Source organism: Alosa sapidissima, chromosome 1 (genome assembly GCF_018492685.1).
Source record: "Alosa sapidissima isolate fAloSap1 chromosome 1, fAloSap1.pri, whole genome shotgun sequence".
Lineage (NCBI taxonomy): Eukaryota > Metazoa > Chordata > Actinopteri > Clupeiformes > Clupeidae > Alosa > Alosa sapidissima.
In genome coordinates, this window is record NC_055957.1 from 32653515 (window position 1) to 32670307 (window position 16793).

The following is a 16793-nucleotide window of genomic DNA, read 5'->3' on the forward strand; positions in this document are numbered from 1 at the left end:
GTGGGGTGTTTCTGTTTGGGTTCAGGCTTACAGGTGCATGTCTACACAACCCACAGTATCAAGCCATTTTATTTCCCATAGCACAGTAGAGGTGGGAGAAAAACTACTTGTTGTAAGTTCATTGTTATAGTTTTGGTGCAGGGTCAGCACAGGAGGTATTGCGATATTTATTTGGTTAATATTAAGAGGCGTATGAAGACACAATGCACAATTCTTCTCTTGTGTCACAGAGGACATTGGAAAGGAAGTCAGAGGAGAGCAAATTTACCATGCCAAAATGGCTGCAGAAACTCTCATCTGGTAGTAAGAAATGCCAGTACATTGTTGATTCAAATGGCATTACTTTTAATATTACATTACATTACATTTGGCTGACACATTTTTAACCAAAGTGACTAACAACATAATAGGAATTTCAGTGACATTATATCATGACCCAAACATCATGATGGTATCATGTTGTCGCCACTGTGGCAGTTCCTACTCCTTATCCATAAGCACTGTTTCTTGGCCCGTGATCCCCTCGGCGTTTCATGGTCAAATAGACAGGAGAAACCGCAGAGACTGACACTCAACCTTTTATACTGGATCTCATCACAACACATTAGAAATTGATGTAAAATATCTAGGTCTCCATATGCAATATTTAGTATAGGAGGAGCTACACTGTCCCAAAGGTTCTTTCTGTAGCGTGTGTGTATTGGTGTATTTGAGTAGGAGCTAAAATAGCTCACACACCACTCAATATTTGCCAAATGAACAGAATATGTGTGTGTTTGTCCTTTTATTGTGGCATACAATAACATTGTATATCTCATGTCATAGTTGAAAAAAATAACCCTCTTTCTCTCTCTCTCTCTCTCACTCACACACACACACACACACACACTCTCTCTCTCTCTCTTTCACTCTTTCTCTCTCTCTTGCTATCTTTTCCTCTCTCTCTCTTTTCTCTCTCAGCACTGTGCGACATGCATCCGATGCGTGCCCTCTTCCTCATCCCCAGGAACCCAGCTCCCCGGCTCAAGTCCAAGAAGTGGTGAGTCTCCCATATCTCGGTGCTCAAGGTCCCCCTCTTTCAGTCTCTCCATCTCTCCACGATATCAAGTCCTGGCTCTGGTCTCAAAAGCCTCAGCCTTTTTTAACGGAGTCGAGTAATCTCCAAAAGCTAGTTTGTCCTCAGCCTGTCTATTTCTCTCAAGTGCATTCTTCACTATTCGCCCTTCTCTTGTCATCTTTGATCCTCATCTGAATTAGGCTGATGCATTTTTACAGGAGGGGGGGAGAACGCCAGCTTTGCCCGCCTGTCTGCCTGCCAGTGTCGTTCGCCTTCTCTTGTGGCCTCTTAACAGCGGACGGCGGCTCGTTACAGACAAAAAGGCGAATGGCGTGAAAAATGGTGCTGACAGCTCAGGCACACCTACCAATTTGAACCTCAGTTTAATCACTCGGCGCGCAGATTTTATGTGCTGCATAGAGCGTGCGCGTGAGAGAGAGAGACGGAGTAGCTCATGGAGAGAGAGAAGCTCACGGAGAGAGAAAAAGAGTGAGTGGGAGAGAGAAAGAGGGAGAGAGAGAGACTGCACAGAGGACGTTTAAAATGCAGACAATGGATGCCAGAGGCAGGGCTGTGTGTAGGGAGTATGAGCGAGAGACAGGTGCAGGGCTGTGTGTAGGGAGTATGAGAGGGAGACAGGTGCAGGGCTGTGTGTAGGGAGTATGAGCGAGAGACAGGTGCAGGGCTGTGCGTAGGGAGTATGAGAGGGAGACAGGTGCAGGGCTGTGTGTAGGGAGTATGAGAGAGAGACAGGTGCAGAGGTGTCTCTATGGACTATGAAAGGGAGACAGAGGCTGATAGATATGCTGACCTTGACTCAGCACACTGACTGCAGCCCAGAAAAAGAGTATGGATCGTAAAAGTCACCATCACCATGTTTTTCATGTATTTATGGCATGGATTTTGATTTTATGGAACCTTGACCTTTCCATGCATTAAGGGAAATCCCTGTCCTCTCGTTAGCCTAATCCCCCTCTCTTCTCAGGTGACTTTGAGAATTATCTTCTTCCCTTACAGCGCTTAACACACTCTCTCTCTCTCTCTCTCTCTCTCTCTCTCTCTCTCTCTCTCTCTCTCTCTCTCTCTCTCTCTCTCTCTCTCTCTCTCTCTCTCTCTCTCTCTCTTGCTCCGCTTGCACAGGTCCAAAAAGTTCCACCAGTTCATCGAGAGCTGTCTGTTGAAGAACCACAACCAGAGGCCCAGCACGGAGCAGCTGCTCACCCACGCCTTCATCAGGGAGCTGCCCAACGAGAGGCACATCCGCATCCAGCTCAAGGACCACATCGACCGCACGCGCAAGAAGAGGGGGGAGAGAGGTCAGATGGACCACACATTCTTATGTGTAGACACACACACACACACACACACACACGCACGCACGCACGCACGCACGCACACATACACAGGCAGACAAGCGTGTAAACACAAACACACACGCACACACACATGTAACTACACACACGCACGCACACACACACACACACACATACACAGGCAGACAAGCGTGTAAACACAAACACACACACACACGCACACACACATGTAACTACACAAACATACACACGCGCAAACACAAACACACACACATACACATGCATGCCCACACACACACACATACACACGCACGCACACACACTTGGACACGCTTGGAATTCCCTTTAAATCTCCAGACATAAAACAATCCTAAAATGAGTTTGCAGATGAAATGCAGGCATGCATTAAGTGACCGCATGGCATGGAAAGCTGAGGCCACGTCTCTGGACCGACGCGGTTTTGTCGTTGTCTATGACGGCCGCTTTAGTGTCACCAGGCTTGGCGGTTGTCCAGCCTGGTTAACAGCCTCAAAGGGCAGGCAGCTCGAAGAGAGCCAAAACAGAAACGTCCAATTACCCCCCTGAGCCAAACCATGAAGCCATGTCAGGCATAGCAGCCACCTTGAAATGAATTGCATGTGCACCACAACCACAGGCACAAGTCAGTGTCAGGTCGATCAGCATGCCACATGCAGTCAAATCCATAGCATAGTGTGTGTTTGTGTGTGTGTGTGTGTAGAGTGAGCTTTACGTGTGTGTGTGTGTGTGTTTGTGGATTGAGCTTTACGTTTGTGTGTGTGTGTGTGTGTGTAGAGTGAACTTTACGTTTGTCCCCTGTGTGCGTGTGTGGATTGAGCTTTACGTTTGTTTGTGTGTGTGTGTGTAGAGTGAGCTTTACGTGTGTGTGTGTGTGTGTGTGTGTGTGTGTGTGTGTGTGTGGATTGAGCTTTACGTTTGTGTGTGTGTGTGTGTGTGTGTGTGTGTGTGTGTGTGTGTGTGTGTGTGTGTGTGTGTGTGTGTGTGTGTGTGTGTGTAGAGTGAGCTTTACGTTTGTCCCCTGTGTGTGTGTGTGGATTGAGCTTTACGTTTGTCCCCTGTGTGTGTCTCTGTGTGTAGAGTGAGCTTTATATTTGTCCCCTGTGTGTGTGTGCGGAGTGAGCTTTACGTGTGTGTGTGTGTGTGTAGAGTGAGCTTTACGTTTGTCCCCTGTGTGTGTGTGTGTGTGTGTGGAGTGAGTTTTACGTTTGTCCCCTGTGTGTGTGTGTGTGTGTGGAGTGAGTTTTACATTTGTCCCCTGTGTGTGTGTGTGTGTGTGTGTGGAGTGAACTTTACGTTTGTTTGTGTGTGTGTGTAGAGTGAGCTTTACGTTTGTTTGTGTGTGTGTGTGTAGAGTGAGCTTTACGTGTGTGTGTGTGTGTGTGTGTGTGTGTGTGTGTGTGGATTGAGCTTTGCGTTTGTCTGTGTGTGTGTAGAGTGAGTTTTACGTTTGTCCCCTGTGTGTGTGTGTGGATTGAGCTTTACGTTTGTCTGTGTGTGTGTGTGTGTGGAGTGAGTTTTACGTTTGTCCCCTGTGTGTGTGTGTGTGTGGAGTGAACTTTACGTTTGTCCCCTGTGTCCCCCCCCAGATGAGACGGAGTACGAGTACAGCGGGAGCGAAGAGGAGGAAGAGGAGCACGATAAGGGAGAGCCCAGGTACTGACCGACACACAACCCATACACACGGTCAGGTACTGACCGACACACAACCCATACACACGGTCAGGTACTGACCGACACACAACCCATACACACGGTCAGGTACTGAACGACACACAAACACACGGTCAGGTACTGACCGACACACAACCCATACACACGGTCAGGTACTGAACGACACACAAACACACGGTCAGGTACTGACCGACACACAACCCGTACACACGGTCAGAAAAAATGCACTGAAGCACTGAAAAACACACTTCAGCTCACACACTTTAGCATACATTACAGGCCAAGATGCACAGATGTCAAATTATAAGTTAATGCTCTGTTATTGCTACTGTTTACTGTACTGAGTGTGTGAGAGTTAGGGAGAGAGAGATTTCGATTTTAAAAATGATGCTTTACAATATGCAAAGAAACGACTACAAAACCTTTAATCAATCAATATGTACAACATTCACAGAGGTATGAAAAAGACAGAGACCACACAAACAAACTGAAAGACAGAGGTAGAGAGCGAGAAAGTGCTTTTTCCGCATGTCTCCATATTGGCCTCTGATAAAGTTCCCCTCGGTTCCCACGGCTCTCCAGGGCAGTAGCGTGCTATCAGTGGAGCGGGTTTTCATTTGGAGGGAGACCTGGAGCCCCCGGAGCACTGTCTTTATTAGTGGCCCAGATTAGTGCCTTTCCTAGCCGGAGAGCCTGTCAGTCACACACACACACACACACACACACACACACACACACACTCACACTCACACTCACACTCACACTCACACTCACACTCACACTCACACTCACACTCACACTCACACTCACACTCACACTCACACACACTGGCCTGGTGTGTCACGCCCCATGACGGAACAGCTGCTGGTTCATTGAGCTGTCCCAAATCAATCACAACGCCTGTCTCCGCACAGTTCCATCATCAACGTCCCGGGCGAGTCGACCCTGAGGCGGGACTTCCTGCGCCTGCAGCTGGCCAATAAGGAGCGCTCAGAGGCGCTGCGGCGGCAGCAGCTGGAGCAGCAGCAGAATGAGGAGCACAAGCGCCTACTGCTGGCTGAACGGCAGAAGCGCATTGAGGAGCAGAAGGAGCAGCGGAGGAGGCTGGAGGAGGTAGGGGCACATCCACCACGTCCACCATGTCCAGACCTCCTCTTAGACCTGGGTCACATATAGGATGAGGACATAAAATATCTTTGGGGATGAGTAAAGCCATCTATCTATCTGTTTATCTTTCTATCTATAAATCAATCAGATGAGTTATTGGTTGTCTAGTTTGCTATTTTATATTTCAAATAGATAAAACAAAAATGTAAAACAAAACAATGATAAAACAAAAATTATTGTGATCTGTAAACAGACATAATTATGTGCTCCTAATTATTTGCATGTGTACATGCTTATGGCCAGGAGCTTATGAACCTAATTCAAGTTGTCTTAAGTAGCATAGCATGTCTATGCCGTATAGATGTTATTTATAGTACTATAGTTGTTTTTAGTCTGCAGAAGCATGTTCGAGCTTGTTTGGAAATGCTAAGAAGCATACAAGCACTCCTGTGGCGTGGCAAATAGAGACCTTTAAAAATACACAGACTCCCGATTACCATGGAAAGCCACAAATCTCCCAGCTGACATTCCATTCCCACAGTGATCGGGCGTCTCGGAGCCCCTCCGGGCTAAAATGGCCGCACAGGGGTCAGCTCAGGACTGCGCTAGCAGCCAATTAGCCGTGTAAACACTAGAGTGAAATGCTAGGCGTATAGCAGGACCGCGTGCGGTGCAGACAGGGTGCTGGCTCTCTGCTGCAGTGCCTTGCAAAGCTCTAGCTGCATGGCCATCCCAGCATCTGTTTGGATTAGCCATGACAAGGGTGCTGGAGAGGGCCCACATTCCACATGACCTGAGCTGGCTGATGACAGAGTGCATTTGGAAGATGCCTAGCTGTGTGTGTGTGTGTGTGTGTGTGTGTGTGTGTGTGTGTGTGTGTGTGTGTGTGTGAGAGAGACCAAGCTTGTGTGTCTGAATTGCTGCCATCTATAGGGCCTGATGAAAAGCCAGTGAAGGTGATGCAATGTGATGTGTTATTCACACATGTGTGTCACTCTGTGTGTGTGTGTGCGCAGCAACAACGGCGTGACCGAGAGCTCCGCAAGCAGCAGGAGAGAGAGCAGCGACGACGCTATGAGGAGATGGAGCAGCTCCGCAGAGAGGAGGAGAGGAGACAGGCTGAGAGGGAGCAGGTACGGTGCATACACACACACACACACACACATACACACACACACACACACACACACCCATACACATACACACACACACAAACAGCCATACACACACACACACACAGCCATACACATACACTACCGTTCAAAAGTTTGAAGTCACTTAGAAATGTCCTTGTTTTCATCATTAATGTTGTATATTACTGTTATAGAAAAAAAATTGGCTGATCTTAATGCAATATCTTCATACTCATGCTCATTATCAGAAACCATTCATCCAATGTTCCAAAGGCACATTCTGTTTACTAATCTGATATAATTTTAAAGGCTAACTGAGAAAACATTGGAGAACCCTTTTGCAATTATGTAGGCACACACTGTAATCTGAAAACTGCTGCCCTGATTAAAAAAAACAATGCAACTGATCTCGGCTTGTATTCTGTCTATAATGGAGTGGAATGGAAAGTCACCCCAAACTTTTGAATGGCAGTGTACACACACACACACACACACTGACACACTGACACACACACACACACACACACACACACACACACACACACACACACATACACACATACACACATACACACATACACACATACATACATACATACATACATACACACACACACACACACACACACACACACACACACATAAACCTTATTCATTGATGCACAACTTTCTCATCAACTCATCAAGACACACCTCACAGTAAGCAGCTATGATACTCGGTCACATTCTCAGCCTATATATAGAACGATAAACCTCCCTCCAGTCCCATATAGAAAATCAATACTCTCCACACTCATGGTTTTCCATTTTAGTTCACAAACTCATGTGCAGACACAAACTATATTATTTCCTCATTAAAGCTTCTGGTTTCAGCATTCTGTAAGGGGAAGAGGCAGAAAGAGTGTGTGTGTGTGTGTGTGTGTGAGGGCCTGAAGCCTGGTGTGGTTAGAGTTATTCTCTCTCAGTAGGGCTTTTGTTTCAGTAAGGAACTCTCTCTCCCTCTCATCTGGTCTCGTCTGGTTTAGTCTGGAAGCCCCAGGGGCTGGAGCAGCATCAGCTATGACACGTCCTGACACATAGGGCTCTTTGATGAATTAGCTGCTCCTACAGGCGCCTCGGAGTGTCATGCTTTGTGCTTCTCTCTCTCTCTCTCTCTCTCTCTCTCTGTTGGCCTGTCTGGACCTGTTTCAAAGTGGCACCTCTGCAAGAGTGAACTGGGGGAAGAGTCTGTCCCTGTTGCTAGGGCGGTGGCAGGGCGTGGCAGTGCCACACTTACCCGTGCACTGTCAGTGGGGCAGGGACGGGCTTAAGATCCTGGGAGTCTTCTTCAGCACAGAGCAGTACATCCAGAGGAACTGGGCAGGGTTGGCTGATAAGGTGCTGGGGAGGTTGCTGAGGTGGGAATGGATTCGACCGCAGTTGTCGTTCAGAGGGCGGGTGTTGGTAGTCAATAATTTGGCAGCGTCCATGCTGTGGCACAGATTGACTGTGTTTAACCCGCCAGCTGAGCTTGTCGCCTCCTTACAGAAAAGCTTTGTAAACTTCTTCTGGGATGGGAACCATTGGCTACCTCCAGGAGTCCTTTACTTACCCCTAGCTGAGGGGGGGCAGGGGCTCATCCATCTGGCCAGTAAGGTTAAGGCAATGAGGCTGCAGTCCGCCCAGAAGCTGCTATACGGGACTGATCTACCATGGGTGGATTTCGGTCTGGCAATGCTGAGAACCAGGACTGAGATGCGTTTGGATCGACAGCTGTTCCTGGTGCCACACACTGCCACTGTTCAAACTCAAACTGAGCCAACAAGTTTCTATAGCTCAGTCTTTGAGGCCTGGGGACACTTTAGGGTGTCACGTTCGGAGCATTATGGCCTCAATGAACCTTTGTTCTTTAATCCTTTCTGGACAATGGAGGGTGACATATCAAGAACATTGTGTCTCTTTTCACTGGGGCAAAAATTACAACACTGGGCCACCTGCTGAACCTCGCTGATAGACGCTGGCGCTCTGTCCTTGACCAGGTGTCCTCTTTGGGCTGCAGGTCAGAAAGGGTAGTGGAGGGCATATTGAGAAGCCTGAAGGCAGGTCTTCCTGACTCTCTATTAAGGTTCATCAATCATGTTCTGGATGGGGGCCCTTTTGAGGTCCCCTTTCCGGATTTACATATTACCCCTAAAAGCCCCACATACGCCTCTACAGGGACACTGCTTTCTTTTAAGGGGATGCTTGATATACATTTTACATCAATGGATAGAAAGATGTTGTATAATGCCATTGTGAAATCTGCTAATGCTAATGTGCTTAAGGGGAGGGTTGACACAAAATGGAGGGGTCATTTTGGGGGCAGTGAAGATCTGTCACCATCATGGAGGGTACTGTACAAGCCCCCCATACCAAAAAGGTCTGGGGACCTTCAGTGGCGGGTACTTCTGGCCACAAAGGTCTTTGTCGTCAAGTTCAGGCATGATCTCTCACCTTTATGTAGTGTCTGTAATGTACCTGATTCAGTGTTTCATGTTTTTTGTGACTGTCTGAAATTGTTGTCCCTTTTTCAGTTGTTGGAGGGAGTGGGCCAGAGGTTGGGGTTCACTTTCTCAAAGGAACTGTTCATCCTTGGGGTTAAATACTCCAAAAACAAAAGGGAACTGTGCACCTTCATGAACTTCTTGATTGGCCAAGCAAAACTGGCAATATGGAAGGAGAATCGGTTGGAGGAGGAGGGCCAGATTGTCAACCTTGTGGACATGTTTAAAGCTTTGGTGGAATCAAGGGTTAGGGTTGAATATGCTTTTTTTTAAAGTTTCAGACAGTGTGGATCATTTCTCACAGAAATGGTGTACTGACAAGGGTCTGGTCTCCATTATTGATGGGGCCTTGGCATTTATGTAGTGATGTCATGGGGACTGGGGGGTGTGTGTGTGTGGGGGGGGGGGGGGGGGGGTTTAAGGTGGTTTTTGATCCATGCAATGGTTCAATAAAAGGGTTTTTTTGAAAGTCAAAAGTCTCTCTTTCTTTCTTTCTCTCTCTCTCTCTCTCTCTCTCTCTCTCTCTCTCTCTCTCTCTCTCTCTCTCCTTTTCTGGTCTTCCCTCGCGCTCCTCCTCACCCTCACATTATAGGTGTGTGTTCTTAGTGTAAGGTTAATTATCTAGCGGTGCTCTTGATGGATGGCTTAGCTAATGGGATCATTTCTCCAGAGCACCTCATAGTAGATGGCTTTACAATCAGACAAAGTCTCTCTCTCTCTCTCTCTCTCTCTCTCTCTCTCTCTCTCTCTCTCTCTCTCTCTCTCTCTCTCTCTCTCTGTATCTCTTTTTCTCTTTATCATTCCTTTTTAAGCTTTCACAGGTACAGGAACTTAGGGAGTCTGTTTTCCACACACTGTGGATGTGTGAATTGCAAATGTCAGTCTCTATTTCTTTCTTTCTTTCTTTCTTTCTTTCTTTCTTTCTTTCTTTCTTTCTTTCTCTCTCTCTCTCTCTCATAATCCTTCCTGTCTGTCTTTCCCTGTCAGTGTGTAGTGTGTGTTTTCAAGGCTGCTGAGGCCAGTGCTCTCTTATGTCTGAGGGCACACAGCGCCATGAGCACACCGCAGTTCTTCTCGTCTGCTCTCCTCTGTAGAATTCACACCATCACTCTCTCCTTCTCTTCTCTTTTTTCCCCTTTTTTCTTCTCTCTCTCTCTCTCTCTCTCTCTCTCTCTCTCTCTCTCTCTCTCTCTCTCTCTCTCTCTCTCTCTCTCTTTCTCTCTCCGTGCTGACCGCTGCCGGGCTGCAGGAGTACATCCGTCGGCAGCTGGAGGAGGAGCAGCGGCAGCTGGAGATCTTGCAGCAGCAGCTCCTGCAGGAGCAGGCTCTCCTCATGGTAAACGGAGCAGGGGAGGTGCTCCCTCTCCCACTCCTCCCTCTTTCCTCCCTCTCCAACTCTTCTCTCTTCTTCTTCCCCCTCTTCTCCCTCTCTCTCTCCCTCTCCCTCTCCCTCTCCCTCTCCCTCTCCTTCCTTCTCTCTTCATGTCCCAGTGCCCCCCAGTGTGACGTCCTGTGTGTTGTTGTGTTTTTGTGTGTCTGTGGCTTCGTCATCTTGAGCTCTCTATCTGGTCCACCAGTGCCTGGTCCAGGCTGATTAGTGCGTGCGCTAGTAAACAGTCCATGAGTGACCGGGCCCGCACTGCAATGGCTGCATGTGATGAGAGATGGCAAGCGCATTCAAAGGAAGTTCACAAAGACACAGCGATGTGATTGGACAGCAGAAAGCCTGCTGGCAACAGCCGAGCGCATGTCTCTAATGCACTCCCTAAAATGACCAGCGTCCACACGAGAGAGCGCTGGGAATAAGTGCGCTCTCTCTCCGGCAAGTCTCTGAGGACCTTCACTGGAGCGTTTCTCAAAACGACAGTCTGGGTTTTCTGAGAGTTGGTGACAGAAAAAGGGGGGGGGGGGGGGGGGTGGTCTGCGTCTTTTTAATACTTCCTTTGAAACTCCTTTTCAATGTCGGCAAGTGTCGGCAGGGAGACGTGTGTTCAGACTCCTCGGGGGCGGCTGCGAGAGTGCACTGGAGTTCTCTCCGTACTCCCCAGAGACCGCAGCCTCCTTTCAAACGCCGGTGCGGAGTGGAGCGGAAGGAAAGTGGGCCTCTGGCAGACTCCAGATCCCTCTCTCTAGCGTCCCTCTCATTGGCCACGAGCCTAGTCACCGCCGCGTGGGCCCATATGCCTGAGACAGTCGCCATATGGCCGCCCTCCTGCCAATTTATCACCGCACATCACCATTTGGCCACTGATTTCACGCTCACAATTGGCTCTCAACAAGGCGCCATAGTCAAGACATCCGTCTCACCTTGTGCCAGTCAGGACAGGCTCTTCAGATGATCACGTCTTGTGTTCAGTCACAATTGTGGGATTACACACTTGGATTTGTTAAGGACTACACCTCCATGCAGAAGTCTTCCATGCCAAGGTCACTGTGTTCATGCATGTTGCTGTATGTGATCGTGTTTGAGTCCCGGTGGTCATTGTAGTAATGTGATCGTTGGCCCTGTCCCCTTGGCATGAGCCCTGAAGCCAAAGCACCAGTGTGTGTTTGCATGTTTGCATGTCCAAGCATGGGCCTCTGTTGTCTGTCCCCTCACCTACTGACCGTCAACCAACACTGTACATCCTCAGTTAAGAACTGTTCTCTGTCTCTTTCCCTTTTGTGTGTGTACGTGTGTGTGTGGGTGCATGTGTGTGCGTGTATGTGGGTGTGTGCGCGTGCGTGTGTGTGTATGTGTGCGTGTGCGTGTGTGTGTGTAGGAGTATAAGCGTAAGCAGCTGGAGGAGCAGCGGCAGGCGGAGCGCCTTCAGAGACAGCTGCAGCAGGAGAGGGCTTACCTGGTGTCCCTCCAGCACCAGCAGAAGCAGCAGCAGCAGCAGCAGCAGGACTCACACCAGGCCGAGAAGAAGCCGCTGTACCACTACAAAGACGCCGTCAACCCCGCTGACAAGCCCGCCTGGGCCAAGGAGGTAGGCACTGGCTTCCCATACGGCTGAAGGGGATCGTGGAAACGTGCTGTGTGTTGTTTATCGAGCACTTCGCAGGAAACTGGAAAAGCAGAAATGACGAGGCTCGTCTGAAGATCTTCCATGTGTATTTTAGTCCCCGCAGCTTCCATGGAACTGATTGATAAAATGCACCTTCCGTTTTTTCCCCAGCACGTGGGAATCTCAGCAGATTCTGAATCCAAATGGAGTTCAGCATTGATGTTTCGCAGCTCACAGGGTCAAAATAGCATGTTTGTGATTGTGTGTGTGTGTACACATGTGTACTCGCAAGTGCATGTGTGTGTGGCTAAGTGTGTGTTTGTGTTTTTGTAACTGAAGTGTATCAGCTGATCTTTTCATACTTCATCTCATCAGTGAGAGTGCCATGTTTTGTAAGCGCAGTATATTATTACATTACATTTGGCTGACGCATTTGTATGTATATGCATGTGTGTTTGTACAGAACGTGTGCCATAATTGTGCATTTCTGTTTTGTGTTTGCTGTTTGCGTTATTGTTTGCACGCGTTGTGTTAACCTCTGTTGTGACACCCCTTACCCAACCCTGTCTCCCAATTTCCCCACCCCAGGTCCTCAAGCAGCTCGCGGCCGAAACCCCTCGGCCCTCTGGTCTCCGCCAGCATCACTCCTTCCACCTGGTGGAGCCTCCACCCAACTACCCGGCCCCACAACCCGGCCCCGGCCCCCGCCGTGCCCCCTCCCACGCGGCTAACCTGCCCCTCTCCAGCAGACCTCCGCTGCAGAGGCAGCAGCAGGCCAGGCAGACCCCCCGCATCCAGCTGTCCCCAGACCCCTTGCTGCGCGATCAGATCATCGAGCACGTGCGGCGAGAGCTGAGGGCCAAGCGCGCCCAGAGCCAGCAGCAGCAGCAGGCCCGCGGACGCAGCCCACAGCGCCAGCCCAAGCCCCACGCCAAGCCCCACGCCGCCGACCTCAAACCCCAGAGTGCCGACCTCAATGTGGTTAGTTCCGCGGCAGCCCTGCTGTCTCCGACCTGGGCGTCGGAGTTTAGGCCTCGGTCCGGCTCGCACTCGCCGTGCCGTAGAGTAGACAGTAGTGACGAGGACTCTCCGCTGTGGGAGAACTCGGGTGGTCTCAGGATGGCCATCAGCCAGAAGGACCTCGGCCTTGCCAGGTTCAAATATTCCACCTCGTTCCCTGAGGAGCCCTCGCCGCCCATGGCGCCGCGAGACAGGCGCTCTTTCTCAGAGACGTCTGCGGGCTTCCCAGACATGCCGCCTCCGCATTCCTCTGTCCGCTTACAGCCGAGGGGGACGATGTGCCCCCAGCTCATCCTCAGTCCCAGCGAGGACGACGACGAGGATCCGAGCTGGATGACTGAGTGCAGCCCCCCGTCCCTTGACCTATCCGCCTCCGCCCCGTACAGTCTGCTTCGTCCGGCCCTCGACGGTCAGCGGAGGCGGTCCAGCTTCACCAGTGGTCAGGAGTTGGTGGGAGGGGAGAGGAGGAGAGGCCCGGGGCTCCGTGCCCAGATCCGTGCTGGTCTGCAGTGGATGGGGCTCTCTCCGCGGGGCTCGCCCCAAACCAGTCCCAGCTCGTCCCGCTCCATCTCCCCAAACTACATGTCGATGTTCCCCTCTTCACCTGGGTGGTGTTTCAATCAACCAGTCAATGATGCAACATTGAAGCCTGCCGTCCCCTGTAAATAGCGTAGAGTGTAAATCCAATTTTGTACATAGACAATGTATTATATATTTGTATTAAATACGTTTAGCTGATAGGATAGAACAGATAGCATATATATACGGTGTGTGTGTATATATATGCTATATAGTAGATAGCATATCATATAGTATATCATAGAGCAGCGGTTCCCAAACTTTTTTCCCCACGTACCACCACCTACATCCTGACTCAGCTCGCGTACCCCCACCATCCGACACACAAAAAAAATAGGTTTTAAAAAATCATTTTGAACACCTTTCCAACATTGCCCTTTTCATCTCGCGTACCCCCTAGTGGCAGCTCGTGTACTACTGGTGGTACACGTACAGGTACACTGTACCACCGTTTGGGAATCCCTGTCATATAGCAAACACCTTCATATCGTCTAATCTAACGGTTCTCTGCTTAAGGTGGTCTTGACACGGAGATGCTTTTTTCATGTCCAGGTGCCTGATTTCAATTGTTTATGTAGAATGATGTGATGAGGGGAAAGCTGGATTGTTGTGATGTGTCTTGCCTTTATTTGAGCAAAAAAAATAGTTGAACTTTCGTGATTGTGGGGGTTTTTTCCAACAGTGGGCTGTTGCTTAGCTACTTGTCTATGCTATGCTATCTGTGGAAGTACCATGTATAACGTACCATAGTAATCCCAAACACAACTAGTTTCCACCTGGCATTTTTTAACACTCACATTTTAATATTTGCAATGTGCCTCAAAAAAGCATCTCTGTGTGAAAACTGCCTTAGAAGAACCTCTTTGGGAACAAAGGTTCCAAGTAGAACCTTACAGAATAGAAGCATGCATAGAGACAAGCTTAGAAGGCCCTGGTGTTAATCATTTTTCAATCGAGCATTGTAGAGTAGAATATTGAGATAATAGTCTGTAAATAAACATCATAAGCGGTCTTCAGAACCAGTCGTTAGAATCATGACCATCAACCACAACTCCACTGCCCCAACTGCCAGTAGGCACCAGCCCCCCCACCCCCACCCCATGTCAACGCCTGCCCATGCCCCTGGACAGAGGACCTCAGAGAACCCTGCAGGACTGGACGGCACGAGTGTTCCAAACCTAAGGTTCCGTTCCACCTCCCTCAGTCCCTTAGCTGGGTGATAATCCCCTAATGGTGGATCCTCCTCCTGGTCTGTCCTTCTCTGGGGCATCAAGTGGTGAATTGCAAGTGCACAGCTGCAGCTTCTCAGCTAGAATACCTAGGTGCTTCATCGCTAACAGCTTCCGTGGCAAATTCCTAGCTCTGCTGTAGTCGCCGAAATCTCTGTCCGCCAGTGAGGAGCTCTCTGCTTGCTGCCGTCTTCTTGCACCCCCATCATGTGTGGATGCTTCTCTTTTGTGGATGTTTTTGTGTTTCTAGTGAAGGACGGGGTCTGATCAATGTGGCCTTTTTGTCTGCACTCTAAGTTCTGTGCAAAGATCTCCTGACGCAGATGGGTCTTTGGGAGTAGTTTTTTCATAACTGACCTCCATATTTTATATCAGTAATGTTTCATACTATAGTAATGCATGTAGTGTTAGTGACGGCAGTAGGCTCATTTCATTTAGATCTTAGTTACACCCCATAAACCCAAAGGCTTCCATACTGCAGAAGGAGACTCTGTTGTATGCCTAACTGCAGTTTTTCTCAACTCTTACAGGTTTCTTCTCCCTCTCTGGATATAGTTTGTCAACCGTTTCCTTGTAGGACAGATGCAGTCGATTCTAACCCTTCATTACACAATTCCTCATGATTGTCATTCAGTGACAAATGTAGTGGTGTGTGTGTGTGTGTGTTCTACCATAGAAACATATGTAGTTTCTTAATGCAATGACTGATGTAGCCCTTTGTGTTCTACCATAGATAGTAGATGCTGGCTACTTCTAGCTGAAATCAAAAGTAGCTGTACTACTTCTGTCACAGCCTGACTTCAATGCTCCAGTGATGCCTCTTTGAGTTATTCAGCAGCTGGTAAAATGCAGTGTTGGAATAGCTGTTGGTCTAAGTGCAGCTATTCCACAGTGTCATCAGAGTGACTGTGTGTTTCTGGGTGCCTCAGCCAGGGAATCACGCTGGGTTTGCTTGGTATGACCTCTCGGGTGCGGACCGACTGCAAGGAGCGTTATTGCTCTGCTCATGCTTGTGGTGTTGTGGGTTGCCCTGTTGCTCTGTCTAAATTGTATCTGAAGATGATCACTGTTCCGTGTGATGGACAGGACAAATAGCGTATCAGCTTACAATGGGTGACTGAGTGTGAGCAGCACTCCTTCGTAACTGTTCTCAAATGAAAACATACAGCTGGGTAGAACGCCATTTTAGTTTCTGTCCATTTAGTAGTGAAATGGCAATGATGTGCAACAATGCCTCAGCATGCTAACGATAACAAATTAATGTTTTCATTCTAGAGGAGGAGAAAGAGCCCCAGGCTGTCTTCTCTCGCAGCCGTTTTGTAATGTGGAACCAGAGAGAGAGGAAAAAAAACATAGCTCATTCGTATTCATTAAATTTGTGAATCCTTCCAAGGAGTGTTGAAGCACGTCATATCCCCCATAGTAAGCTTTCTACTGCTGTCGCTTCTCTTGAGACGATGGCAGGTGGGATTTGCACTGTTGTGTCCAGTTCTGACGTCTGTCCTATCTGATGACAGGTGGAGGAGCGCTCCAAGCTCAACCGCCAGAGCTCCCCAGCGCTGCAGCACAAGGTCACCAACCGGATCTCCGACCCCTCTCTTCCGCCCCGCTCTGAGTCCTTCAGCAGCGGAGGGCTCCAGCCAGCACGCACCCCTCCAATGCCCCGGCCCATAGAACCACAGGTAACTCACCCCTCCCATGCACAGGCCCATAGAGCCACAGGTAACCCACCCGCTAATGAGTCTGTCATCGTTTAGGTGCATTTGTGGCTGTGTGAATGGGTGTGGTGGTATGATCATCACATGGAGCTGTCACACGCAATGCTAGCAGCTGAGTGATTTTATAGTGCTAGTTGTTTGATTGTTGCTTAAATAGTACATATAACAAATGGATTGAGATTCAGGGTGTAAAATAATAAGTCCTCTGATATTTGTGAGTTTGCCCCACATTTACTCAAGGAGTAGTAAGTACAGTAGTAGAGTAGCACTAGAGATATGCAGGTAACTCGCCCCTGGGTGAGTTGTTAGCAGATTGCTCACTACAGTGATGTGACAAGTCCCACTGCCCACTTTTCATCCTCTTGAGGCTTGTGAATATTTTTACATGCCGTTGTCACTCTCGAGACCCCTGCTG

At 48.9% G+C, this 16793-nt stretch overlaps 1 protein-coding gene across 7 annotated transcripts in view; it reads left to right on the forward strand.

The window, feature by feature from the left end:
* Positions 1–16793, forward strand: part of tnika (TRAF2 and NCK interacting kinase a) — a 95129-nt gene that overhangs the window by 55608 nt on the left and 22728 nt on the right. For 2 of the 7 annotated variants that reach the window (XM_042108659.1, XM_042108664.1), the window contains exons 9-16: positions 961–1039; positions 2198–2373; positions 3996–4062; positions 4995–5193; positions 6204–6320; positions 10092–10178; positions 11605–11814; positions 16178–16342. In XM_042108659.1, coding sequence (XP_041964593.1) covers positions 961–1039; positions 2198–2373; positions 3996–4062; positions 4995–5193; positions 6204–6320; positions 10092–10178; positions 11605–11814; positions 16178–16342 — 1100 coding nt within the window. Of the gene's footprint in view, positions 1–960; positions 1040–2197; positions 2374–3995; positions 4063–4994; positions 5194–6203; positions 6321–10091; positions 10179–11604; positions 11815–12420; positions 13732–16177; positions 16343–16793 lie in introns of those variants that run through there. The other 5 variants (XM_042108660.1, XM_042108661.1, XM_042108658.1 and 2 more) reach the window with 4 other exon arrangements.